Genomic DNA, 26,986 nt, shown 5'->3' with positions numbered 1-26,986 from the left:
TAAAACAAACGTCATCAGAAAACAGTCGGAAGCGAAGCCACGCTTGATGACGTAGCTAGATAAACTGCATGTTAATGTTAGCTAGGATGTGAAAAAAACAAAAGTACATGCTCTCTTTCTGCCTTAAAAATATGTTAACCACTAAAGGAGTAAAAATACAGAAACAGGGAACCACGATGAAGCAGCTATGATGACGGTTGGAAATCAAATATAATTCTTACTGTATATTATAAGTACAGTACCACTACTGTAATGTGTAAACAGTAAATTACTGCAAATTCAAAACATACAGTAAGTTACTGTAATACTATGTACTTTACCCATAATGCAATGCAAACTACAGTAACTACTTGTAAAGATGTCTTATGGTAGGGTGACCAAACGTCCGTATTTCCCGGGACATGTCCGTATTTCACGTCCTGTCCCGGGCGTCCCGGGTTTTTTTTAGAAAGTGAGGAAATGTCCTGTTTTTTAAATTACCTTCATTGGACCATTATATTTACAGGCACTAGGGCACTGCGCACGGCCCTGCGTGTGACGTAATCACTGAGCCGCGTCAGTGCGGGCAGCCCTGTTCTTAATCAGAAGATAGATAGCGTGGCTGTCAGTACAACATACGAAAGCGCAAATCTATGTTTACCTACTATTTACAAAAGAGTTTCCCCGCTTTCAGACCCCCCCCCCCTCCCCCCTCGCTACAACGTGTCCTGGTTTTCCCAACTGAAAATATGGTCACCCTATTTATGGTAGTTTTACTGGGCATTTTGTGGTATTTAACTGTAAAAAATACAGCAAAGGCTAACAGTGTATGGTGACCGTTGGGAATCAAATATAATTCTTACTGTATATTATAGGTACAGTACCACTACTGTAATGTGTAAACAGTAAATTACTGCAAATTCAAAACATACAGTAAGTTACTGTAATACTATGTACTATACCCATAATGCAATGCAAATTACAGTAACTACTTGTAAAGATGTCTTATGGTAGTTTTACTGGGCATTTTGTGGTATTTAACTGTAGAAAATACAGCAAAGGATAACAGTGCAGAAACCAACATCTGGGATGGTGTGAAACTTAATACAACATAGAAGGTTGAAACCGCTAACATTTAATTTCTAAGACATTTTTCTAAGTATTAATACCATGTTTTTACTGAAGATTGTATTATCTCATTTTAAAACTACTAATCTAGCAAATGATGAATGTATTTGAAAATTGTACTATCTGTGACTATATCAGAATCAAATGGAAATTGTTTGAATGAAAATGTTTTGTTTAGTATTAGAAAATTGCTCAGGAATTATACCTCATTTTGTTCAGTTGATTTTATGTGTTATTTTTGGCGGGACTCAATCTTTTGAGGTGCTGACTATAGAGGAGCAAAACTGGGGTTTGTAAAGATAACCTTTCCTTGAACCAAAATTACTGGATTTAAGAACCACAGGGGGACAGGACGCAGCTGTTGGCTCTTTTGTTTTTACCAGAGAGCAAATGGTCTTTGATCTTTGCCATAAAATTATGGGGAGTTTCTAAGTTTCTCTGAGTGTGCAAGGTAGCTTCCAGTTGGCCGACGAGAGCTACGCCTTAAGTGAATATATTAAAAAGACAAGACACACCTTTAGTATAAGACTTCGTGTACAAGAGAAAAATTCAGAGAGCTGCCACTATTTTTGCTTTCTTGCATCGGCTCTCTCCAAAGACGCGTCTTTGTTTTGTTTTTTGTTTGTCTTTGTCTTGTCTGTCTTTGTCTGTATAAGGTAATGAATGCATATCTCTGTTCCTCTGCAGCTTTGTTGATTGATTCATGCGTTGCTTTGTATGGAATTAAACTCTGTGATTCTGTGACTTCAACACGCAGTGTTGTTTCCTTGTGCCTGCACGCCGCCCGCTAGGAGGACCCGGAAGTTTAAGGAAGAGAGAGCCAAACGTTTTGTCCAAAGTTAATTTTAAATTATTCTTCCTTAATAAACATCAACATGATTCTGACTGTTTCCAGGAAATTTAACTTTTCATAAATATTTTCCTACCTTCAGACCGGAACCTCAGCATCTCACAGACTGGTATCATTTAGAACAGCGAGTTTTTGCCCTCTGGTGGCCAAAAGCTGTAACTACAACTGCAATAAAGCTGGAAATACGCTTCCTGTAGGGTCTTTCAAAATAAAACACTGGAAAGAATAATAATATTGCAGTTACAGTTTGAAGCAGCTAAACTAAGAAACTTGGAGGAAAAACAGTTTTGCACGTTCAATATTTGTAAACAATCAGCTGCACAGAAACCCACAAAGAATATTATTAAAAACTTTGACTCATCATTAAAAACCCAAGAACCCACATTACATTAGAAGAAATATGAAAATAATCATGAACCAATCAGCACATTATCCCAGTGATTCTCTGAGGTTTGAATAAACCAGTAAAATCCCAGTAAAGAGCCTGATGTGACACATCGAGTCCTAAAGTTCTCTAGAAAACTCAAAACATGAAATATGGAGTTAAAAAAGTCAAAACCAAAATATATAAAATCTTTTTTTCCAGGTTCCAGATGTTCCTGAAAACTGATCTAAGATCAGAGTTTCTGTGGGACATCCAGTTCTAAACTGGTTCAACTGGTTTCTGTGATGGAAGCTGAAGTTTCTCTGCAGTTTCCAGTAAAGCATCTTTTTCTCTGTGGAGCTTTGAGGAACATTTTCATGTCAGCAGAAGGAAGAAGCAGCAGAGAAAAGAGGTTTGAAGTGTCTTTCATGGCTTCAAAGCTGAACTGAAAATGATTCCCATGTTTCCATTCTCAGACCATTTCTGGTTCCAGGATGAAAATGAATCAGAGAGAAAAAAGATCAACTTTCCAGTTGAATCCAGTTCAGATCAAAACTCCATGAAGCCTCTAAATGGAGCCCAGTTTGAATTGGATCTTTATTGATCCAAGGAGACAAACAATATCAGACACTAAATGACAACATGAGAAAATAAACGGGAGGGAAATCTTGGAGGTCAGAGGTCATCATCATGATCCAGTCAGAGTCTCTTTAGACTCAAACTGCTGCAGCTTCAACCTCTGAGGATCAGCAGGACACAGAGACCATTTTCTACTTTACAGAGATCAGAACCTGCAGAGAGAAGAAGGAAGGAGAGAGCAGATCAGTGAGTGTTTCCAGCCTCTCTCCAGCAGCAGTCAGTGACGCAGCACATCCACTAGATGGTTTCCAGGCTGCAGTCAGACTGATCTCAGAGCTGTGACCAAGATGAACCTGATCAGTTGTTTCCTGTTGAACTGAGAGAACAAACAGATCTGAGATCAGATCTGCTGCTGCCACAGTTTGATGGATGAGGACCACTGTCTCTAGACATGTTGGACGGCTGGACGCTGGAGTCCAGCTGGACTTCCTGGAGACATGGACACAGCAACAACACTCATCTTCACACCAACACAAACACAGGAACACAGCAAGCTGCTGCTCCTCTGATTGGCTGATTGCTGTCTCTGTGTCCAATCAGGAAGCCTGAACCATTCTCCTCCCACTGAGAAGCTGCAGCTTTACTGGGAACACCGGATCTTTGCTTTGATGCTAACTGGGTTTAGTTCAATATGCTGACAGCAGCTGGACTCACTACAAACATTTACTTACTTTACTTTCTTTACAAGATCCTTCAGCTGCTCAACATCTGAATCCATCAGTTTGTTTCCTCCCAGGTCCAGTTCTGTCAGACGGGTCGGGTTGGACTTCAGAGTTGAGGTCAAATAATCACAGCTGATCTTTGACAAACTGCAGCTCCACAATCTGAATAAAGAATAAAAGATGTGAGCTGAAGCCAACAGGATGCAGGTTAACCAGTCCAACAGAACCAGTTAAAGATTCTCATCAATATTAATGCCAACAAGCTGCTGCTTCAATAAAGACCTGCTGACTTCAGAACCAGAACCAGAACCTGGTACTGGGTCATGTTGTGTTGGAGGATTTTAGTCAGTAAAATCATTCCAGGTTCTGATCAAAGTGTTGAAGCATCAATCATTGATTATTGATTTGTTCCTGTCAGATTCCAGGAATTCACTTTTCTAGACTGGGTTGAATGACCTTTGACCTGCTTCACATGAGGGGGATTTCTACACACTGGGGGTCCGAATGCTGTCCTGTTCTGACCTCAGATCAGCAGGTCCAACTCAGTTACACAGAGGGACTAAATTAAACTCTGGATCCAAGTCCAGGAACAAACTCAGAAAATATTTATTAGAACAGAAGAAATTAATTTGATTTATGATCAATTATATCTAATTATTCACAGAAATATCAATAATTATATCATTAAAATACCTCAATTTCTCCAGTCTGCAGCCTTCAGTCTGTAGAAAACCACAGAGCTCCTTCACTCCAGAATCTCCCAGGTTGGTCCAGATCAGCTCCAGTTCTGTCAGATGGGTCGGGTTGGACTTCAGAGCTGAGAACAGAGAAGTCCAGCTGGTCTCTGACAAACTGCAGCCAAACAATCTGAATAAAGAATAAAAGATGTGAGCTGAAGCCAACAGGATGCAGGTTAAAACTGAAACATGAACAAATAAATAATAAAAATGTAGAAAATTAATTTCCCTGAATGTGAAAGAAACATGATGAACTGATTCTAACATCTGATCCAGTCAAACTGGTTTAAAGAGTCCAAACCAGCAGAACCAGAACATTTGATCAGCAAATAAACTCAAAGTTTTTCTAAAAGTTTCTCAGGATCTTAAACTCAGTCGATGTTTTTTCTCTCTCCATGTTTCCTTCCAGGCTCTGTATTAGCCGACTGCTCTGTACCATCATTTATCTACTGAGATATTTTATGTCTCCAGTTTTTGTTCATTAATCTATTAATGATGTTTTCTTGCTGGTTGTATTTTAACTGCAGCTCATTGCTAAGTATAACAGATGTAAACGGGTTTATTTCAATCCGTCTAATTCAGCGTTTTACAATATCCATTACAGCTCACATTCTGAAAGTTGATCATTTTCTCATTTTGTGCTGATTCAGTTACTGAACTATCAACTAGAAAATATTTAGCCTTTTCTCTGTCAGATTGATGAGGGTCATTTAGTTCAAGTTCTGAATCCTTCATCAGAGACGGCTGCAGAAATGGGAACATTATCATAAAGGATAAACCAGATTGTGAAGATGAATCATTTTAAATCTATTTTCCAGGTAAACCACATGAGAATGATTTCAGTGAACTGCTGAAGCTTGTTGCATACAAAGCATTACAAAGGTAAGATCTCACTTCCTGTCCTACAAAATAAGAGCTGAATCAAGATGTTTGAACAAAATGACTTTAACACCATAACCTTCACAAAGTCACTATTTACTGCAGGACTGTTAATTAATTATCTTTCTATTATTTATGTCTCCTTAATGTCCAGGAACTCTGCCAGAAGACTGTGGTCATCCTGATAGAGTCTGACTGTCAGAACAAACTCAGGTTTTCCTCTGGAAGCTGCTCTCAGTGGTTTGGAGGACGACTGACTTGGAATTTGCTCCATTAGTGGAATTGACACTAAAATGGAAACTCATCACTTTTTTGTTTTGCTTTAAAGTCCAGGAACAAACTCAGAAAATATTTATTAGAACAGAAGAAATTAATTTGATTTATGATCAATTATATCTAATTATTCACAGAATTATCAATAATTATATAATTAAAATACCTCAATATCTCCAGTCTGCAGCCTTCAGTCTGTAGAAAACCACAGAGCTCCTTCACTCCAGAATCTTCCAGGTTGGTTCTGAACAGGTCCAGTTCTGTCAGATGGGTCGGGTTGGACTTCAGAGCTGAGAACAGAGACGTCCAGCTGGTCTCTGACAAAATGCAGAACTCCAATCTGAATAAAAAATAAAAGATGTGAGCTGAAGCCAACAGGATGCAGGTTGATGATGATAATTTATTTCAGACGTTTCACCAACAAAACATAATAATAATAATAAAAATAATAATAATAATATAGATTTTCATGTTTCTAAGTGTAAATATAATACTTTACTATCAGTTTACAAACTCAAATTCATGTTTATTCAGTGACTGTGAGTCTGATGAAGTTTAACTTTTATAATTAAAACCCTTTTTATTCATTAATTCATAGAATAAATAGTATTTCTGTTTCCAACACAAATAAAACAATAATAATAATATTAATAATAATAATAATATTTCCTGAACCAGATGAAAGTAATACATAGACCCATATATATAGATACACATTTACCTGCATATATACATAAATAATATTCACCCCCCCAGTCATCCACATTCTGTAATTCATCATCTTGTTCATCTTTATACTTTTGAATATGAACCATTTTGAATCTTTTCTTAAAGTTCCTCATGTTTGGACTTTGCTTCAGCTCTTTAGTGACTTTATTCCAGATCTTCACTCAATGACAGAAATGCTCATTATTTTCATTCTTGGAACATATAAAGTTGTGAACTTGAGGTTTTCTCTATATTCATATCCTCCCAAACTCTGTCAGTAAATCAGTTTAAATATTTCCTGGTAATAATTTGTTTCTAACTTTATTCATAAACTGTGCAGTTTGAAACTCTACCAAATCTGGGAGTTTCAGGAAATCAGAATCTATGAATAAATTGTTGGTCTGACAATAAAAATCAACCTTGTGAAATATTCCAGTGGCTCTTTTCTGTAATGTGCAAAATGGTTGAAGTGAAGTTTTGTAATGTTGCCCCAAACGTCACACAGTAACTTAGATATGGCAAAATAAGAGAAGAGTAAAGAATGAAGGAGTTTAGAAATGTTCTAGCATTAGAGAGAACTGCAATACTTCTAGTTATTTTAGATTGAACATATTTATTATCAGGTTTCCAACAGATCTTATTATGAATCAATATTATAAAAACTGAGTTTCAGTCACTCTCTACAGTCACTTTATCAATTATTATTTGTAAATCGCCTTTTATAATCCACAAATAACATAAACTTGGTTGTATCTACATTTAGTGATAATTTATTAATATTTAACCACTTTTTCAATTTACATAACTCTAAATTCATTTCTATCAGAAGCTGCTGTAAATTTTCACCTGTATAAAAAATGTTTGTATCGTCTGCAAATAAAACAAAATGAAGTGTTTTGGAAACCTTTTCTATATCATTTATGTATAAAATAAACAGCTTTGGCCCCAACACTGAGCCCTGAGGAACACCACAAACAATGTCCAGGCATGAGGACTGGAAATCACCCAGTTGCACAGATTGTTGCCTGTTGCTGTAATAACTTTCCATCCAGTGTAAAACTCCTCTTAGACCTTAGAGCTGGAGTTTATTGATGAATATTTCATGATCAATTGTATCAAATGCTTTTGAAGTCAATAAAACCCCATCAGCAGGTTTCTTTGTATCTAATGCTCTGGTCACCTCTTCTATTAAATGAAGATCTGCCATCGCTGTGGATCTTTGGGACCTAAATCCAGACTGACTCTCACTGAGTCGTTGCTGTTTATTAATAAATCTTTACAATCTAGCAACTAATATTTTCTCCAACATTGGAGGATTGTGGAAGTAAAGAAACTGTAATTTGTGAAATGATGTTTATTCCCAGATTTTATAGTGGGATGACTTTTGCCATTTTCATTTTTTGTGGAAATTTACCAGTTTGAATTGATAAATTATAAATATATGTTAACAGCTGAATAATTTCCACAATCAAACTCTTTATTATTATCATGTCAATACCATCGCAGTCAGCTGAGCTTTTATTTCTACATTTATTTATATATCTATCATTTCTTTTCCTTCCTCTGCTGTGACAAACATGGAATCTGGATTTCTACTAACTAATGTGTCATTTAGTGTTTCATAAACTGCAGGATTTCCTCAGCCAGTTTAGGCCCCACACTTACTAAATATTTATTACAATTATGAACTGTCTCTTCTGTGCTATTAAGGTTTTTATCAATATTTATAAGTGTTGAGGAAAGCTAGTAAGCCTGGAGATTATCCTAATAACACTGTTTATAGATTCCTTTAATATTATTTTATTTCTATCCAACTGTTTGCTATAATAATCTTGTTTTGCTATCAGTAAAATAACAGTAAATTTATTATTATATTTATTTTCAGCATCCATTGATCTTTGCTTTATGAGTCTCTGTATAGTTTGTTCTTTTTTACAGACATTTTCAGTCCCTTAGTGATACATGGAGTTTATGAATATTTATTTTTATGAATAAACTTTGTACTGGGACAGTTTTTATCATATAATGATTTAAAAATATTCAGAAAATGATCATATGCTTTATCCATGTCCTTTTCTTTCAATACTGACTCCCAGTTTTGTTTAGATAATTTATCTTTAATGATTTTATAGATTCTTCAGTCCTTAATCTGTTAGAAATTAGATTACTCTTATCTTTCATTAGTTTTCACAAACAACAAAATCAGGTAAATGATCACTAATATCAATAACCAATAATCCACTTATTGTATTGTTATGTATTGTCAAGAAAACTGGCATGGGGTTGTGAGATCATTCCAGGTGCACGCAGAAAAAGTGCATGAAGGCCTGAGAGAAATACAGCAATCTTGTGATTTGATTATAATAATAATTAATTGTATATGGATATAAGTAATCACTGAATAACATTCTAAAATGTATGTCTGAGTAATGATCTGTAACGACAACAACAATGAAATGATTATGTCTGATGATTATAATAAGTGACAGATGTTGTAGGAGCTATTTCTCCATTATTTTCAGTTAAAGTTTAGAATGTAGATTATTTAGTTTATTTTTTTGTTTTATAGTTGATTTATAATTAGAATGTTTATTTTGTTTCTAAATAAGTTTTTGGTTAGTAATTCACTTAATTAGTTAATTGATTTCAGTTTGGGAAGTGGGTGTGTTTCACAGTATAAATACGTAGAGTTTAGATGAGTCTTTAGGCACATGGGTGGTCATATGGTTTTTTACCTGTCCATCTGTCATCAGTCAGTGTTATCAGTGAGAACAGGTGCAGGAGTTAGGATAGGTTTATCCGAAGCCTGTAACTTGTTTTAGCAAAAGATTGAATAAAAGTAAACTAAGAGCATTTTGACTGTTTGACCTTTGTTGTACTGCGTAAACCAGAACCCATGATGCCCAGTATTGACTGTTTGAGTTTATTTCATTTTGTTTTGACCACTTTTTGAGATTTGAATTTTTTGATTTTGGAATTAAGTTTTCGGGACAAATAGTCAATACAGATGTGATTTATTGTTAATGATTATCAAAAGCTGTGATGATTTAAAATCAATTTCATAGTAAAAGAGGTTGGATGTGCCTAATGAATAGTAACAGATAATATAGTGAGTTAGAAAAAGAAGAGGAAGGAATTTATGGGTGAGGTCCTGATAACAGGAAATGTCGCAAGCGGTTCTGAACAGATGGCCAGAGCGCACAGGATGGGTGGTACGGTGAAGTTGGCTAAGATCAACAAGGGTTGGGGAAGAACGGGACTTTCCACACTAGTCAGCAGACAGGAGGGGCCACCGGGGCTTTTCAGCAGATGTTCAGGAAGTCACGTAGACCGAACACTCTACATACACACATATGGTAGAGAAGTGTATAAAAACAGGCTGAAAAGAGGAACCAACCGTTCCTAGTCCGGCGGCGCGGAAGAAGAGACAACACGAAGGAGCGGATTGCAACGGACCGCACTTCAGAACCACGGGGGAGCTCGGACTTCACACCGCTAAGAAAGGACTGGATCCCATCGCCTCAGCTCTGGTTCTTTATTCGACCGTCGGTCCCGTCTCAACCCAACCATTTCAAACTCTGCAACACGACTTGGAGGAAGGACAAAGATCCCTAAGGGACAAGGAACTGGGTTCTGCAAAAGGATTCAGACCCGTTCTGCTTTGTTTCCTTTCTAAGGAGGATTTTTCCACACAAGGCAAAGGCCTCGACCAAGGATGCTAGAAACTCCTGTTGCCAGAAGATCCACCATCGTCTGGGTATGAGTTGAATCTGCTTCCTAAGATTCCATCTTAGAACGTGCGACATAAGATAGGGAGAGGAGACAGGGTAGTATGATTGTACATGTAAATTTTATTACACTGTTTTTGGATTATATACAATTAATTATTGATTTGTATGTCGCATATCCCTCCTTAAGCGTGCTTAATAAATTCATACTATAAAATTCTAATGAGGTTGGTGGACATTGGAATTAATCGAGTCATTTGACTATTTTTCAGTTCTTTTAATTAAGGTAAAACTAATGCACATGATTCCAGGAAGAAGGAGGCTTCATAATTTCCTTTGGTGAGTGTAAATAATGACCCTGGGACTTACATCCAAGTCACTAAATCTAATCTAGCCGGTTCCAAGAGTGAGTTATATGATAGGAAGCGAGCTACCGTTAGCAGAAGTGGTTATTGGAATTATGCAGCTGCGAGGGCTACTCAGCTGATTGTTTCTTAACTGTAAAGGGTTGTAGCTTCTGGATTGGAGGTAGTTAGAGCTAGACGAATCGCTTTCGCCACCAGTTTGAATAGATTATCTCTCATAGATCTCCTTTAGGGTAATACCCAGGTCTTAGGGATTTTCCGGACCTGTTAGACAGAGAACTGGTCAGTAGTCAGCCCAGGAGAGTTGTGAGGAAAGGGCGGGGCTGGCTATTGCGCAATAACAGACAGTATTAAATATCTGATCTATTAATGTAGCTGTTAGACGTGATTCTGCTGGTAATTTGAGGGAAAAAGCTCAGACTGCATATAGTATTAATAAAGGTTAAACTGAAATATGAACAAATAAACAATAAAACTGTAGAAAATTAATTTAACTGAATGTAAAAGAAACTTGATGAACTGGTTCTAACATCTGATCCAGTCAAACTGGTTTAAAGAGTCCAAACCAGCAGAACCAGAACATTTGATCCAAACAGAAACTCAAAGTTTTCTACCAGCCTGGATGAGGTGAAGATATTTCTGCTGCTTCCTGATAATCAGATTTTTGTTCATCAGTAAAAACATTTAAAATCAGAAAAACTGAAAAACAAAGTTCAATAATCTCAAAGTCTGAAATAAGAAAATAATTTATTTATAAGGTAAAATGTTTCAGAGATTTTATTCTGACATTTAAACAGATTGTTTTAAAAGAAAATATATTAAATTAACTTATTAATTAAGCTAATGATTGAAGAATCAATGAATGATTTTACTGGATAAATAAAGAAAACAAACCTCAGTTTCTTCACTTTACTGACTGAACTCTCCAGGATCTCAACCAGAGGCTTCAGATCAGAGTCTCCAAAGGTTTCACGTCCCAGTGTTCCCAGTATGATGTCACTTATTTCCAGTTCACTCAGATCTGGGTTGGACTTCAGAGCCGAGGCCAAAACTTCACATTCAGCTATTTGGATCAAACAGCCACCAAGTCTGTGATTAGAGAAGAAATAAATTCAGTTCTAATGAAATCAATCTGGATCATAAACAGACTAAAATATGATAACAGTGATGTCATCATCTGATCAACATCTGATCTTCAATTTACTGAGTTTGACCCCACAGAGAATCTGTGCAGGTCCTGGTTAAAGTCCAGGTTCTGGTTCTGGTTCTGGTCCAGGCTTCATGTCCTCAGACCTTCAGCTGCAGTCAGATGTTGAAGATCTTCTATCATCTGTGAAGGAAAGTTCAGTTTTCTCTGCAGCATCTGATGGAGCTGCAGCATCAGAGCCTCAAAGGAGCTGAAGCAGCTGATGAAGAGGCTGACTGAGCTGATGAAGGAAACTACTGGAGATGATGGAGAGGAGGAGGAACTGCTCACAGCTCGGACTTGGACTAGACCGTTTGGCTCCTTGAGATCTTCCACCAAGCAGGAAGTGAGTTAGAAATGAAGTGAGCAGAGCAGGAAGTCCAGCCTGCTGTGGACCTCTGGCATCTCTGGGTTTGTTTAGCCAATATCTGCTGCAGCATCTAGAATCATCATCATCATTAATAATAGTAGTATATTCTATAGAACCATAGTTCCCAGCAGCAGGTTATTAAATGCTGCCACAGAGGAAACTGGGAGCAGACCAGTATCATGTATCTTGCCTCTGCAGGAATCATCAGCCTGGGATCTGATCTCCTCAGAGATCTACCTGCTTTTAAATGCTGATTACCTGCTTCGCTAACAAACCAGCTGTGCTCTGTCACTGCGTCTTCCATATATGGGCAAGAGGAAGAGTGTGGAGCACATCACTCCCGGGACAAGATGCCCTGTGTTACGGCTACTCTTTGATTTTAACAAAAATCCAAAATCAAAAGGTGCCAAGTAGTTTCTAGGAGGAGGGTTTTCCGACTCATCCAAAACAAAGCACTCGCGGAAAGTTTTCTGGTGGCAAACGGTGACTTTCTCAATGTACAAAAATAACATAAACACTCTCCGAGTTGACTTTCCAAAAAATGTAAACTTAAACTTTATTTGGTGCGGTGGAAAAACTATTTCACCCCTCGCTCCTTAACCAAACAATCAGATGCCCCGCAGCAGCTGCTTCCGCTCCCTAATCACAGCAGGAGGCCACCTGATAAGGAGGAGGGTCTAAACAAAACAAATAAATAAACAAGTTACAATAGATATATTATTTATATAAATTTAGATCTGTAGCCTTAATACATTAGCAAAAATAAAATAATCCAATTCTTAATAGGCTCCAACATCCCAGCCCCTAATTGTTAGCCTTAGCAAAGTAACAATTTACAAAAATAATATTCATAGGAGCCTAGTATCTAGCAAAAACATGACATAAATTTAATTATGATCTTTAAAAATCAATGTTCATAATTCTTTTGTCTATAAATGTTATCTAGAGCCTCTCAACATTTCTAATGCTTAAAGCAGTCCATAGTAAATATTAGAAAGTCTTTTATTTCATCCTGCTGCCTCCATTAAAAGACAGAGCTTATCTATTGGTCGCTGGATAACATTGGCTTTGGTTTTAACCAAAACACTTCTAACAAAGCCTTTGGCATCTGGAAAAGTCTTCATAACACGGCCCATTGTCCATGCGCTCCTTGGTGCCGAGTTATCCACAATAACAACCAGATCTCCAGGGCTGAAGTTCCTCTTTTTGCTGTTCCACTTGCTTCGTTCTTGCATGAGTGGGAGGTACTCCCTTATCCAACGTCTCCAGAAAAGATCTGCAAGATACTGTGCTTGTCTCCATCTTCTTCTTGAATATTGATCTGTTTTGTCAAAGACTCCTGGTGGTATGGTTGCTTTCCCTTTCAGCTGGAGTAAATGGTTTGATGTTAGTGGTTCTAAGTCATTGGGGTCATTTGACACTGAAGTTATTGGCCTGTCATTTAGGATGGCTTCTACTTCACATAGTGCTGTTGACAGGGTTTCATCGTCCAGTGTTTGTTCCTTTAGAACAGATGTGAGGGTCTTTTTGATTAGACGTATTAGTCTTTCCCAGACTCCACCGTGGTGAGCCCCATAAGGAGGGTTAAAAATCCATTTTATTCCCTCTACTAAAAGAGCCTTTTGGATTTTCTGATGATTTAGCTCTTTTAATGCTTCCTGTAGTTCCTTTTGTGCTCCCACAAAGTTCGTCCCGCAGTCTGTTCTGATGCTCATCATTGATCCTCTTCTGCAGATGAATCTGCGTATAGCATTTATGCACGAGTCTGTGGTTAAGAAATTGGCCATCTCCAGGTGGACAGCTCGACTCACCAGACAGGTGAATATGACTCCCCATCGTTTCACCTGAGCTCGTCCCCTTTTTACTTCAATAGGACCAAAGTAGTCAATGCCAACATGACTAAAAGGAGGTAGGTCTGGAAATAAACGGTCCTCAGGAAGGTCCGACATGTTCTGCTCACCAGGTTTTGCCTGTATGCGTCTACAGAATACACGGCTCTTGCTAATTTTTCTGGCAAAAGAGTTTGCATGTGGGAGCCAGAATTTCTGCCTTAGCTTGGAGAGCATGTGGCTCCTTCCTGAATGTCCAACTTGGTGATGAATTTGTTGTAAGATGAGGTTAGATATATGTGAACCTTTAGGTAAAATGATCGGGTTTTTCTGGTGGATTGGCATTGTACTTTTATTTATCCTGCCGCCAACTCTCAAAATGCTACCATCAAGCATCGGATCCAGTTTGAGGATGGTACTTCTTGAACTAAGAGGTTTGCCTTGTTCCAAGTAAGTAAATTCACAGTCAAAGTAGCGTTTTTGTTCAAAACAAATTATAGCTTTCTCTGCATTTTGCATGTCCTCCTGTGAAGGAAAAATTTAGTAGACAAGTTTAAATAAATTTGAATGTACACTTTATGATGTTTTTATTAAAGGTTTGCACTCAGTTGCAGCTCAACAGGACATGTGCTTTTCTGACCCTCCTCAAATAAGTGAAGACCAGGCTGTTCAGCGGTTAGACATGTTAGACATGGCTAAGGTGATAAGCGTAGATTGTAGAAATTCAGTTTCTAGTATCTGTTTAGTCATCAGCAGAGAGGTTTTTTGGAGAAACGCCTTACGTTGAGCTGTGAATGTGTATGCAACTCTGCTCCACTGAAACTTACAGATAAGTAACGTATAGATTTTTACCTGACACTTGAGCCAGGGGGTGTGACTAAGTAATGTGTGATGTATCTAATGTAGATGAGGGGACGTTCAGCCCCAAGTCAGAACTCATCCGATTCTCACTGAGATTGAGCTTTGTATGTTTTCTCCATTTGCAAATGTTAATTAAAGCTGTTTGTTCTCTTTTAAAGCTGAAGTTTGGTCTCGAATTTTGTGCAACTTAACACTCCACTGACAGGTTTTGGGTTTCATGTTGATTTTTCAGCTTTTTCATCACTCCTGAAGACAGGTGAGTTTGACTTTTTCTTTGCTGGCTTAGCAGTAGAAGATGTCTTTTCACTTTTAATATCCAGGCTACCGACTTCTGAAGTTTGTTCCATGATGAATGATACTTGATTAGCTTGCATACTGGATGTTGATCCTCCACTATCACACTGTTGATTGTGATCTCCTTTCTCACCTCAGGATCGTTTGCTGGTATTTCTTCCAGACCTTCTGTGCGCCTCGGCCATGTTCCCTTTTTTTTGCTGAGATATTCCGGACCGGTCAGCCATTTTGAACTTACGAAAGATTCCACATAAAGCCCTCTTGATGCGTCGTCGGCTGGGTTGACTTTTGAACTTATGTATCTCCACTGGCTGGTGTGGGAGAGGTCATGGATTACTGGAATCCTGTTGGATACAAAAGTGTGAAATCTTTTCGTTTGATTGTGAATATATTTCAACACAGATGTACTATCTGTCCAGAAAGTTGAATCTGTAAGTGGTAATTGCAGCTCCTTCTTTAGCATTCGATCCACTTTTACAGCCAATGTTGCTGCTGTGAGTTCCAGTCTGGGTATGGTCATCTGCTTTAGAGGTGCCACTCTAGCTTTTCCAAATATGAAGCAGACATGGATTTGACCTTGGTGATTTGATAATCTGAGGTAGCTTACTGTACCATAGCCTGACTCACTTGCATCACAAAAGTGATGCAATTCAGCAGTTTCCACAGGATCAAAGTTTTCAGGCTTTATGCACCTTGCAACTTGAAAGTCATGTAGCAGATTTAACTCCTTGAGCCATCTTTGCCAAGGCTTTGCAAATTCCTGGTGAATGACATGATCCCATCCATATTTGGTTTTGCAGAGTTCTTGGAGTAATTGTTTGGCTTTCAGGACGAAAGGAGAAAGAAATCCTAATGGGTCATATACTGAACTCACTGTGGGGAGTATACCTCTTCTGGTAGCAGGTCGACTCCTGATGGTTACTTTAAAGCTGAAGGTGTCACTGAGAGTGTCCCAGTGGAGTCCAAGTGCAGACTCAACTGTTATTTGCTCTTTCAGCTTTTCTTTGTCCAGATCTAGTTCCTTAAATGCTCCAGCTCTGTGATGTTCAGGGATGCTTGCCAGCACTTCATGGTTGTTGCTGACCCATTTTGTTAATGTGAAACCTCCCTCACTGCATATTTTGGTGAGATCTGTGACAAGCTTCATTGCCTGGTTTACTGTTGCCACTGATCGGAGGCAATCATCCACATAAAAGTTACTTTTAATGGTTTCGATAACCTCATCAGAATAATGCTTCTGGTTGTCAGCAGCAGTTTGACGAAGAGCAAAATTAGCGATGCTTGGGGATGATACAGAGCCAAAGAGGTGAACTTTCATCCTGTAAACTTCCAGAGGTTTGTTAATGTTCCCTTCTGGCCACCACAGAAACCTCAGGACATCTCTGTCTTTTTCATCCACATAGACTTGATAAAACATTGCCTCAATGTCTGCCATCACTGCGATTGGTTCTTGGCGAAACCTTAGCAGTACCCCAATAAGGGCGTTTGTTAAATCAGGCCCTTGGAGGAGCTCCTTGTTCAGAGATGTTCCTTGATATGAGGATGTACAGTCAAACACCACCCTCAGATTGTGCTTTCGCTTATGGTAAACACCATGATGTGGAATGTACCAGACATGTCCATCCTCCCTGCAAAGCTGCTCAAATGGAACCTTTTCTGCATAGCCCCTTTTCAAAATGTCCTCCATAAATGATGTGTATTCTTCTGCATACATCCTATCCTTCTTAAACCTTTTCATAAGGTGCTGTGTGCGTTCCTTAACCATTTTATAGTTATCAGGCATAACTTTGTCTTTATTTCTGAAAGGAAGTGGTAGGTGATAGTGTCCATCTTTAATATACAATGAGCCAGAAGCAATCTCCATAAAACACTTATCCTCAACAGACATCTCAATTTTCTCCTCATATAAGTTCTCAGAGAAATCCTGGTTATATTGTCTGATGAGCAGATCCTTCAATTCAGTAACAGAAATTCTGTTACTTGACACTGCAATAGGCCCAGCATATTCTGCGGTACTATCAACACCAAGTGGTCCAGTTACCACCCATCCAAGTACAGTTTCCACTGCATATGGTCCATTATCATGACTATTTATTATTTTCCATGGCTCTAATGCTCGAGGAATGTCAGTTCCAATGAGGAGTTCAATGTCTGCCTCAATTTTCTCTAAATGGACACCCCTGAGATGAGGCCACATCTCCAGATCAGCTTGTGTGATGATGTTTTCTTTTGAGACAGGTATTTTATCCTGTGTGTAAACCTTCGGCAGGTCCAAATATGTACAGCCCTTCAAATCTCCCACCTCTAGTCCTCTAACCTCATAGGTTTCTGCAGGCTTTTCCTGTCCCATTGTTCGCAGAAGTATCTCTGTTTTGCGTCCTTTCAAATTTAGTCGGTTCATCAATCTTACAGTACAAAACGTTGCAGTGCTGCCCGGGTCAAGGAAAGCATAGGTCTGAATATATTTGTCCCCTTTTGCCACCTTAACTTGGACGGGAACAATTGCAAGTGCACATTTTCTCCCGGCCCCGGTTGAGTCACCTGCTGAAACAAGAGCACTGCTTATGGGAGTTTCTTCAATCTCAGTTTGACTGTCCTGCTTTGAAACTTTTGCACTTTTAATATGGAGTACTGTTGGATGTCTCATTTGACAAACTTGACACATTAGTCTCCTCTTACAATTTTTGCTTAAATGACCTTTTCGTAGGCAGCCAAAGCAATATCCGTGACTTCTCAAAAATTCAACTTTACTATCATGTGACTCTGTTTTAAAATGCAAACAGTCAGTTAAGTTGTGTTTTCCTTCGCAAAATCCACAGTGAGGGATAATGGGACTGGGTGTGGTTTCAGGAGGTGGTGGAGGCAAAACTGATTGCTTTATAGCACATCCTGTATTCTCGGTAACTATTGATGTTGCACAGCTGCTGTTTTTACCTCTTATTGATTTTAGTTCACCTTTGCCTCTTGGGAATGTTTTTTTGGTTGTTGTTTGGTCTTGAATGTCTCCAAACAAAGGATCCAAAAGCATGTTAGCATGATTTTCCACAAACTCAACAAGATGTTTAAATCTGACTCTCCTGTCAGTTTTCTGTTGTATTTCATAAGCTGTGGTTCGCCATCTTTCTCGCAGTTTATAAGGTAGTTTGGATGCTAGCAGCCTTAAATTTGATGGGATTTCAAGGTCCTCTATGTACTGTAAATCTTGCATTACATTACAACATCCTCTCAAATGCATTGCATATGCATACAGCATTTTTCCATCCTCAGCTTTAATTGCTGGCCAGTTCAAGGCTTTATCCAAATAAGCTCCAGAAACTTTAATTTCATTTCCAAAGTGCTCCTTTAATAGTTGTTTAGCTTCTCTGTAGCCTTTACTTCCTTCCATATGTAAACAGCTGCGAACCAAATCTCTTGGCAAACCAGATGTAAATTGTTCTAGATAATACAGTCTGTCTTTATCATTTTTAGTCCTGTCTTCAATTAATTGTTCAAATGCATGAACAAAAGACTGGTATTTTAATGGGTTACCATCAAACACAGAAATATTTCTCGGAGGTAACAAAGACAGGTTTTGCTGGCTGACAATGAGTTCTGCTATGTCATTTTGTCTTTGAATAACAACATTAAAATTTTCATTAGCAGCAGTAACAGCCACATCTGGGTAATCTTGTACAGTTTGAGATGCATTATGATCATAAGTTGCAGCTTCAGTTTCACTTTCAGTGGGATTCTTATTTTGAGGTTTATTCTCTGCTGTGCTTAAACTCCTGGGAGAAGATTTACATCTCTCGAAAATAGTCCGTTGAAGTGGAGTTTTTGGTATAGCACCTAGCTGCATAAATTCCACATTGCCCTCTATCGACTCTGGTTCTTGATGAGAGCTATAATATTCATTCATGCCATCACCTAAAGATGGTTTCTGGTCCACCTCATCACTTTGCAAGGTCTTTATTTTAGCGGTTGATGCTGCAAGATCAGCTTCTAGCTCAATTCGCTCCATCTTTAACTTCAATTTTGCTTCCTCCATTTGCAAAGCATGTTTCTCTTTCAAGGCAGCTACTCGTGCCAGTGCAGCAGCCTGTTCTGCTTTGGCCTTTTTTAACTCTGAAGAGACTGAGGAAGATCTGGATGCTGATGATCTTATGGAAGAAGAGTATTTTGATTTCTGTGATACATTGGATATGCTGTCAGATGGTCTGATTGTTGATTGTACAATGTCTTTTTTCCATGTTTCAACATCATTCAAAAAATAATTTAGGTTAGTTATTCGAGGCTCAAACCAGTCATCGTAATCATTTTCTTTTTCTTCCTCTGATAAGAGCTCTTGAACTAACTTATGAGCATTTTTAAACTCATCCACAGCTTCCTTAAATGCTTGCACTGATTCATTGACTGCATCAACATTTCCTGCATCAGACATCAAAGTCTTGATTTCATTAATCTTTCTAGTACAGGCACCCAGTCTGCCTCTGCGCGAAAGAACGCGCACCTTTAACATGTCCTCAGACGCAGGAGGAGTTTCAGGATCAGACATCGTTAATTGTCACACAGATCCCTTCTCTTTCAAATAAGTTCATCAATAAAAATTCTTCTTTGCCACAGTCCTTTTTCAAAATCAACAACTTTGCTTTCGGTAGTGATCCATAGTTTCTTTGTAGCCCAGCGGCGCTTTCATTCATAAACTTAATCAGCTGGTTTTACTCACGACCCGCTGGCTGCTTTCTTTGTTCGTCTGCGAGTGATCCGCTGGATTCCCCAACTTTGCGTCTTTCATCAAGTCATCAGTGAAGTTTTTCCACTTGTTATGGCTACTCTTGGATTTTAACAAAAATCAAAAGGTGCCAAGTAGTTTCTAGGAGGAGGGTTTTCCGACTCATCCAAAACAAAGCACTCGCGGAAAGTTTTCTGGTGGCAAACGGTGACTTTCTCAATGTACAAAAATAATAGAAACACTCTCCGAGTTGACTTTCCAAAAAATGTAAAATTAAACTTTATTTGGTGCGGTGGAAAAACTATTTCACCCCTCGCTCCTTAAGCAAACAATCAGATGCCCCGCAGCAGCTGCTTCCGCTCCCTAATCACAGCAGGAGGCCACCTGATAAGGAGGAGGGTCTAAACAAAACAAGTAAATAAACAAGTTACAATAGATATATTATTTATATAAATTTAGATCTGTAACCTTAATACATTAGCAAAAATAAATTCATCCAATTCTTAATAGGCTCCAACACCCCGGCTACATTAGACCAGCGGTCCCCAACCTTTTTAGTAGCGCGGACCGGTCAGGCCTTCCCAATTTTGCTGCGGACCAGGGGGGTCGTAAGTATCGAGCCCGGTGCGCCGCGGTACTCCGATGCTGTTTTGTTACTCATTCTGCTGCAAGTTGGCTCAATTTTGACGCGCAAGACATAACCGGTAAAATCCGGTTTAGGATTTTCAAAATAAAAGATCCGGAAGTAGTTCATTATTTCTTGCGCGGCCCGGTACCAATTGGTCCGCGGACCGGTGGTTGGGGACCACTGCCTTAGACCCTCCCCTTTTGTCATGTTGTGCTGCGGGAGAGGTGTGTGCTGCTTGTTTCATCTAAATCATCCAGTTTATTTATAGAGTTATTAAGTTAATCTTTGTTACGTACTTCTGTTTTCTGTTGGACTTGGAGCGGGCAGCTTATAACACGGTTGTTTTCTGTTTGTTGTTCTCGTCAGAATAAATCGAGAAATCACTTTTTAAAGACAAACCGTGTCACGGCCTGATCACTTAAAACCAGCACAACGCAGAATGGATCCAGTTACATAGGTACAGTTAGAAATCTCAAGTTACCAAAACCTAAGCCACGTATCGCGACCAAAAGAGATTTAAAACACCAAATGAACAAGCTTTTGTTCATGACTTGTTACATTTTAACTGGAATAGGGTTTCTCTCCTTGATAACGTAGATCTTGCTTGGCAGTATTTTCATAAAGAGTTTTTAAGACTAATAAATAAACATGCTCCTAAACGTAAAATTAGGGTGAAGGGGAGAAATAATCCTTGGTTTTCCTCAGAGATTGGGGTTCTGCTTAAACAAAGAGATGCAGCTTGAACAACAATACTGAGGAGAGCTGGCTTTGTTTTAGGAAACTGAGGAATAAATGTGCCTCATTAATTAAGAAAGCAAAGTCAGATTATTTCCTTGCTGAGATGACAAAAAATGTAAATGATCCAAAGAAATTTAGTAAAACAGTGAATCAGCTGCTGAGCCACTGAGGGACTTTCCAAAGTTTGTTTGGAAAAAAGTAAAATGGTTTCTGATAAATTAGCAGTTTTAAATTATTTTAATGAGCTTTTTATCTCTGTAGGCTCTCTGTTTAATGATTTAAATTCATTTGGCCAAATGTAAATACTGATGAGCTGTTTTTGAATAATGATTGTAATTCCACCACTTTTAACTTTTCCCCTATTTGTACAGCTGAGATTATTAGAGAATTAAAAACAGACAGCAGAAAATCAGCAGGGCCAGAAAACCTGGATCCTTTTTATCTAAAGTTGGCTGCAGAGTTTATAGCAGAGCCATTGTCTCATATTTTAATCTAATCTCTAACAAAATCCTTAGTGTCTGGAAATCAGCATTTGTTTTGCCTCTATTTAAAGGTGGGGAATCGTCACAGGTAAACAATTACAGACCAATTTATAAACTATGAATCCTAGAAAAAATCTTTTAAAAATTAGTTTCAGATCAATTGAAGGTTTTTTTTTAGATTCAAATTGTGTTTTACAAAATGTACAGTCTGGTTTTATAAAGAAACATAGCACTGTTACTGCCACTTTAAAGGTTTGTAATGATCTTATCCAGGCTCTTGATAATAAAAACATTGTGTTGCTTTATTTATTGATCTATCAAAGGCATTTGACAGTAAATCAGGCTTTTAATTGAGATTCTACACAGGATTGGCTCTAGCATCAAGCCACCATGTTGGTATCTGATTATCTGTTAAACAGAACCCAGAGAGTTCAACTGGCTTCACTTCTTCTATCCTTACTATTATAAATGGTGTACCACAGGGCTCAGTTCTGGGTCCACTTTTATTCTCTATTTATATAAATAACTTATGTGACAATGTTAGTAACTTACTGCTATTATTCATCACTTTCACAGACAACACAATATTTACAGTCTGCTGTCAATGTTGTTCAAACCTGCTTACAAACTTTAAAGTTGGTTTTTAATGTTTATAAGACAAAAGCAAAAGTTTTTTTTAACACTCTAGAAAACTACCAGAAATCCCTCTATTGCTGACCACTGCTGCTGGAGCACAAACTGAGTTTGTCTGTAATTATAAATATCTTGGTTTTATTCCAGATAAAGAGCTTTCTTTTAAAAATAACAAATTTGTTATGAACATTGAAAATAAAGATTGGGTTTTATTACCAAAATGGATCTTGTTTCTCTCAAAGCTAGAAGTAAATTGGTAGCAGCAACTTTCCTGCCTCTCCTGGATTATGGAGAAGTTTTATATATAAATGCTTCGACCTTAAATCACTGAATATTGTGTATCATTGAGCTTTAAGGTTTCTAACCAGTAGCAGACGTTTTACTCATCATTGTGAGTTTATGCAGAAGCTGATTGGCTCCTTTACGGAGAAATAATCACCTGATGATCCTGATCTATAAATCTCTACTCGGCTCGGCTCCAGCATACTTTAGCTCTCTCTTACATAGATCTGTTATTTCCTATTCTTTACACTCTAATAACATTTTTCTTTTGCATTTTCCACGTGTTTGAACTGAAAAGGGGAAGCAAACATTCAGTGTTTTGGCTCCTTCAGCCTGAATCAGCTCCAGTCTGAACTCAAGTTATCAGAACTGATTTCAATGGATTTATTTCTTCTTAAAAACAGGCAACAAGATCCTATTAACCAGTGTCACTGCTTTTAAATTGTTTTATATTGTTTTACACTTGTGCTTATGTATTAATTAGTTTTAGTTTGTAACCAGGTTGCTGTGTATCGCAGACTTTCTGCCCAGGTTCCTCTTTAAAAACAGATCCAGATCTCATTGGGTTTACCTGCTTAAATAAAATAAAGGACATTGAAATCTCAACCCATAATCAGAGCAGATATTCAGTAAAACCAGCACTGCTGGGTCAGAGGTCAGAGGTCATCAGCTTCCATAAAGTGATTGACCAGAGTGTCACCGATCAAACATCCAGTTTACAGAGGTTCATTTCTTTTGACAGGTCGTCCAGGTCCAAGTTAAACAAGGCAGGAAGAAGCGAACCCTGACGCTCAGCGTTACTCACAGCAAAGGAAGCAGAGAAGTTATTGATGGTAGAAATACAGAAATCAGTTCCCAACTTGGCTTTGACACCAAACTGATTGATCAGCTTCAACATGGATTCAATGTTTCAATGTTGTTTCACTGATATGGTGTTATCTGGGTAATCTCTCTTTACTCAGGACATTCAGCTCTTACTCTGGCTATGAATTCAATCTACAGAAAACAGCTTCTTTCATTAACTATCAACAATCACTAAGGATTCAGAAAATGTCCAGGTTTAATTGATATAAAAATCTATCAGATATTTGGGAGTTTAAATTCCTGCAGAGTTTTAAAAACCTTTTTGAATTCAATTCCACCCACTGACAGCAGAGATTAGAGCAGATCTACAGCATTGGTCATTATTACCCATAAATCCACATAATCAGATATAATAAAGATCAACCTTTTACCAAGGATTATTTATTTCAGGCTTTGCTTTACAGGAACCTGCGAAACTATTCAATGATTGGGACAAAATAAACACTAATTTTATCTGAGCTGAACTAAAAAAAAGAGAGTAAAATTTCAGACACTAAAACTGTCAAAAGTAAAGGATGGATGGACTTTAAAACATTTAGAGGATTATTATAGAGCAGCACAGATGAGAGTGATAATTGGTTGGTTTATCCAACATGTGGAGCTAAATGGAAAGAGATGGATTTGTCCTACAGTGAGATCAGTGTCTTATTAAAAGACAAATAGATGCAGACCTGATAAAAGTACCATTGGACACATGGCAGAAAATATTAAAGCCAGGAGAAACTAAAAGAAGTGTTCAGATTTAGTGATGGCTGATTATGATAGAGATTTCCTCCCTGCAAGTAAAGATCAGAAATTCACACAGTGAATTAAAATAATTTTAGACTCATCTAATGGAAAAACGTCCAAAAAAAACACATCCAGACTATATTCATGTCTACAAATGGGGAGAAAATTTAACACAACATACATTAAAGCTAAACTAAATAATCCAAAATAACAATAACTGATGATGTTTGGTTAAATATTTGCATTTCTGTGATTCACAGCTCAAGTTCAGGCCTGTGGAAGAAATTTTATTGGAAAAACTTGGTGAATTTTTTAGTTTCCTCCAACATTAAGAGTGAACGATGTAACGACCCTGAAAAGGCAAAATGTTGGAGGAACTGTGGGAATGTGTCTGCAGGACATTTTCATGCCTTTATAGGAATGTATTGAGATCACCCCCTACTGGTCGGAGGTGATAAAGGAAATTAATATATGATGGATCTCTAAAACTGCAAAAATAATAAAATATAAAGTAAAATAAATAGTCCAGAGGATGAAGGAAGAAGTTAAAGACCAAAAACATCCAGAAGCAGAAGAAGAAGAACCAGGAGGACAATAGAGCTGAATCAGCATTCACACAATGAAAACATCTGGACTCACCGAGCCTTTCTGCAGTTCCTCACAGCTGGAAGCAGTCTCCGTCGTCCTGATTCTGATGTGTTGTACTTCTTCAGGTCCAACTCATCCAGAACCTCTGATACCTGCAGCATGAAGGCCAGAGCTGAACAGTCAGTCACTGAGAGCTCCTTCCCTGAATCCAGCAGCCGTTGGATCTCCTGATAAAATGAGACGTCGTTCATCTCCACCAGACAGTAGAAGATGTTGATGCTTCTGGCAGGAGAGATTCTATCAGAGTTCATCTTCTTCAGGTTGGTGATGATTCTCTGGATGGTTTCTGGACTGTTCTCTGTCTGACCCAGCAGGCCTCCTAAGAGGCTCTGGTTGGACTCCACAGTGAGACCATGAAGGAAGCGGACAAACAGGTCCAGGTGGCCATTTTTACTGCTGAGGGATTTCTCCATGACTTTCTTCATGAACTCATCTAGAGATGTTTCTCTGTATTCTTCTCCCAGAAACGTCTTGATCACCTCTGACTTCCTGCTGGTGAAACAGTGGAGCATGTAGACTGCAGCCAGAAACTCCTGGATGCTCAGATGAACAAAGGAGTAGACGGAGATGTTGCGTGTCCCTCTCTCCTTTTTAAACATTTCAGTGAACACTCCTGAGGACAACGCAGCATCTTTGATGTTGATGCCGCACTTTTTGAGCTCTTCGTCATAGAAGATCAGGTTTCCCTCCAGCAGCTGCTCAAAAGCCAGTTTTCCTAGAGACTCAATCAGCTTCTTGTTCTCTGGATCTTCTTCAGCTTTTCCAAAATACTTTTCCTCCTTGATTGTGAGTTGAACCTCCAGGAACTCTATGTACATCTCAGTCAGAGTCTTGGGCAGCTCTCCTCCCTCTCTGGTCTTCATCATATTCTCCAGAACTTTAGCAGTGATCCAGCAGAAAACTGGGATGTGACACATGATGTGGAGACTTTTTGATTTCTGGATGTGGGAGATGATCCTGCTGGCCTTCTCTTCATCATCTCTGAATCTTTTCCTGAAGTACTTCTCCTTCTGGGGGTCAGTGAACCCTCTGACCTCTGTCACCATGTCAACACACTGAGCAGGGATCTGATTGGCTGCTGCAGGTCGTGTGGTTATCCAGAGGAGAGCAGAGGGAAGCAGTTTCCCCCTGATGAGGTTTGTCACCAGAACATCCACTGAGCTGGACTCTGTAACATCAGTCAGGATCGGATTGTTGTTGAAGTCCAGACCAAGTCGACTTTCATCCAGACCATCAAAGATGAACAGAACCTGGAACTGTTCAAAGCTGCTGATTTCTTTGGTTTTAGTGAAGAAGCTATGAATCAGTTCCACCAAGCTGACCTTTTTTTCTTTCAGCAAATTCAGCTCTTTGAAAGTGAATGGAAATATGAAATCAATGTTCTGGTTGGTTTTGCCTTCAGCCCAGTCCAGAGTGAACTTCTGTGTTAACAGTGTTTTCCCAATGCCAGCCACTCCCATGGTCATCACTGTTCTGATTGGTTGATCTCTTCCAGGTGGGACTTTAAAGATGTCTTCTCTTCTGATTGTTGTTTCTTGTTTCCTGGATGCTGTTTCAATGTGTCTGACCTCATGTTCCTGGTTGACCTCTCTAGTTAACCCCTCTGTGATGTAGAGCTCTGTGTAGACCTGGTTCAGAACGGTTTGATTTCCAGGTTCAGCGACGCCTTCAGAGAGACTCTGGAACTTCTTCTTCAGAGACGCTTTAAGGTCACTCTGACACCGAATATCAAAATCTGAAAAAAGAGACAAACACAACAGGAGACACTTCAGCTAAACATAATGAAAACCAGGGGCGATTCTAGGATCTGACTTTTAGGGGGGCAGAGCCCCCAGCAGTGCTAAGACCCATGAGAAGATATTTGTTGGTGCGGTTTTCTAAATCTAACTGCTTCTTTACATACATTCACAAACAAAATTAAGAGACATGTTGTCAGTAATTCAAAGAACAAAAGAACAATGTTCATTTTATCAAACATATACCTATAAAGAGTAAAATCAGAGAAACTTTACATTTTTTTCCAGAGGTGTATAAACTCAGTTTGTAACAGAATCTCTAGATTACATCATAGCTGCCAACATCTGCTAACATTAATGAGACACAAGCAGCTGTGGAGTCACACAGTATTAGTGGGGTCTGCTCCCCGGAAATTAAAATAAAATCTACTCAAAACTTTGCATTTCCAGTCATTTGAAGAACATTTTACTAACTGCATAGGATTAATAAACCTAAAACCAGTGTGAAGGAAAAATTTATTAACAATGTTTAAATAAAATTGAATGTACATTTTATGATGTTTTTATTAAAGGTTTGCACTAAGTTGCAGCTCAACAGGACATGTGCTCTTCTGACCCTCTTCAAATAAGTGAAGAACAGGGTGTTCAGCAGTTAGACATGTGAGACATGGCTAAGGTGATAA

General features: G+C 38.5%; 1 protein-coding gene across 3 annotated transcripts in view; it reads right to left on the bottom strand.

The window, feature by feature from the left end:
* The window catches only part of LOC102232263 (NACHT, LRR and PYD domains-containing protein 14-like), a 90,850-nt gene that overhangs the window by 40,897 nt on the left and 22,967 nt on the right, over positions 1–26,986 (bottom strand). For 2 of the 3 annotated variants that reach the window (XM_023329687.1, XM_023329690.1), the window contains 6 exons: positions 24,559–26,302; positions 11,207–11,401; positions 5,678–5,851; positions 4,316–4,489; positions 3,632–3,784; positions 3,059–3,112 (listed from right to left, as the gene is read on the bottom strand). In XM_023329687.1, coding sequence (XP_023185455.1) covers positions 3,106–3,112; positions 3,632–3,784; positions 4,316–4,489; positions 5,678–5,851; positions 11,207–11,401; positions 24,559–26,302 — 2,447 coding nt within the window. In that variant the 3' untranslated portion in view covers positions 3,059–3,105. Of the gene's footprint in view, positions 1–3,058; positions 3,113–3,631; positions 3,785–4,315; positions 4,490–5,677; positions 5,852–11,206; positions 11,402–24,558; positions 26,303–26,986 lie in introns of those variants that run through there. The other variant, XM_023329688.1, reaches the window with a different exon arrangement.

Source organism: Xiphophorus maculatus, chromosome 24, assembly GCF_002775205.1.
Source record: "Xiphophorus maculatus strain JP 163 A chromosome 24, X_maculatus-5.0-male, whole genome shotgun sequence".
Taxonomy (NCBI): domain Eukaryota; kingdom Metazoa; phylum Chordata; class Actinopteri; order Cyprinodontiformes; family Poeciliidae; genus Xiphophorus; species Xiphophorus maculatus.
The sequence above is the reverse complement of the archived record's forward strand: the minus strand, read 5'-3'. Positions and strand labels throughout refer to the sequence as shown.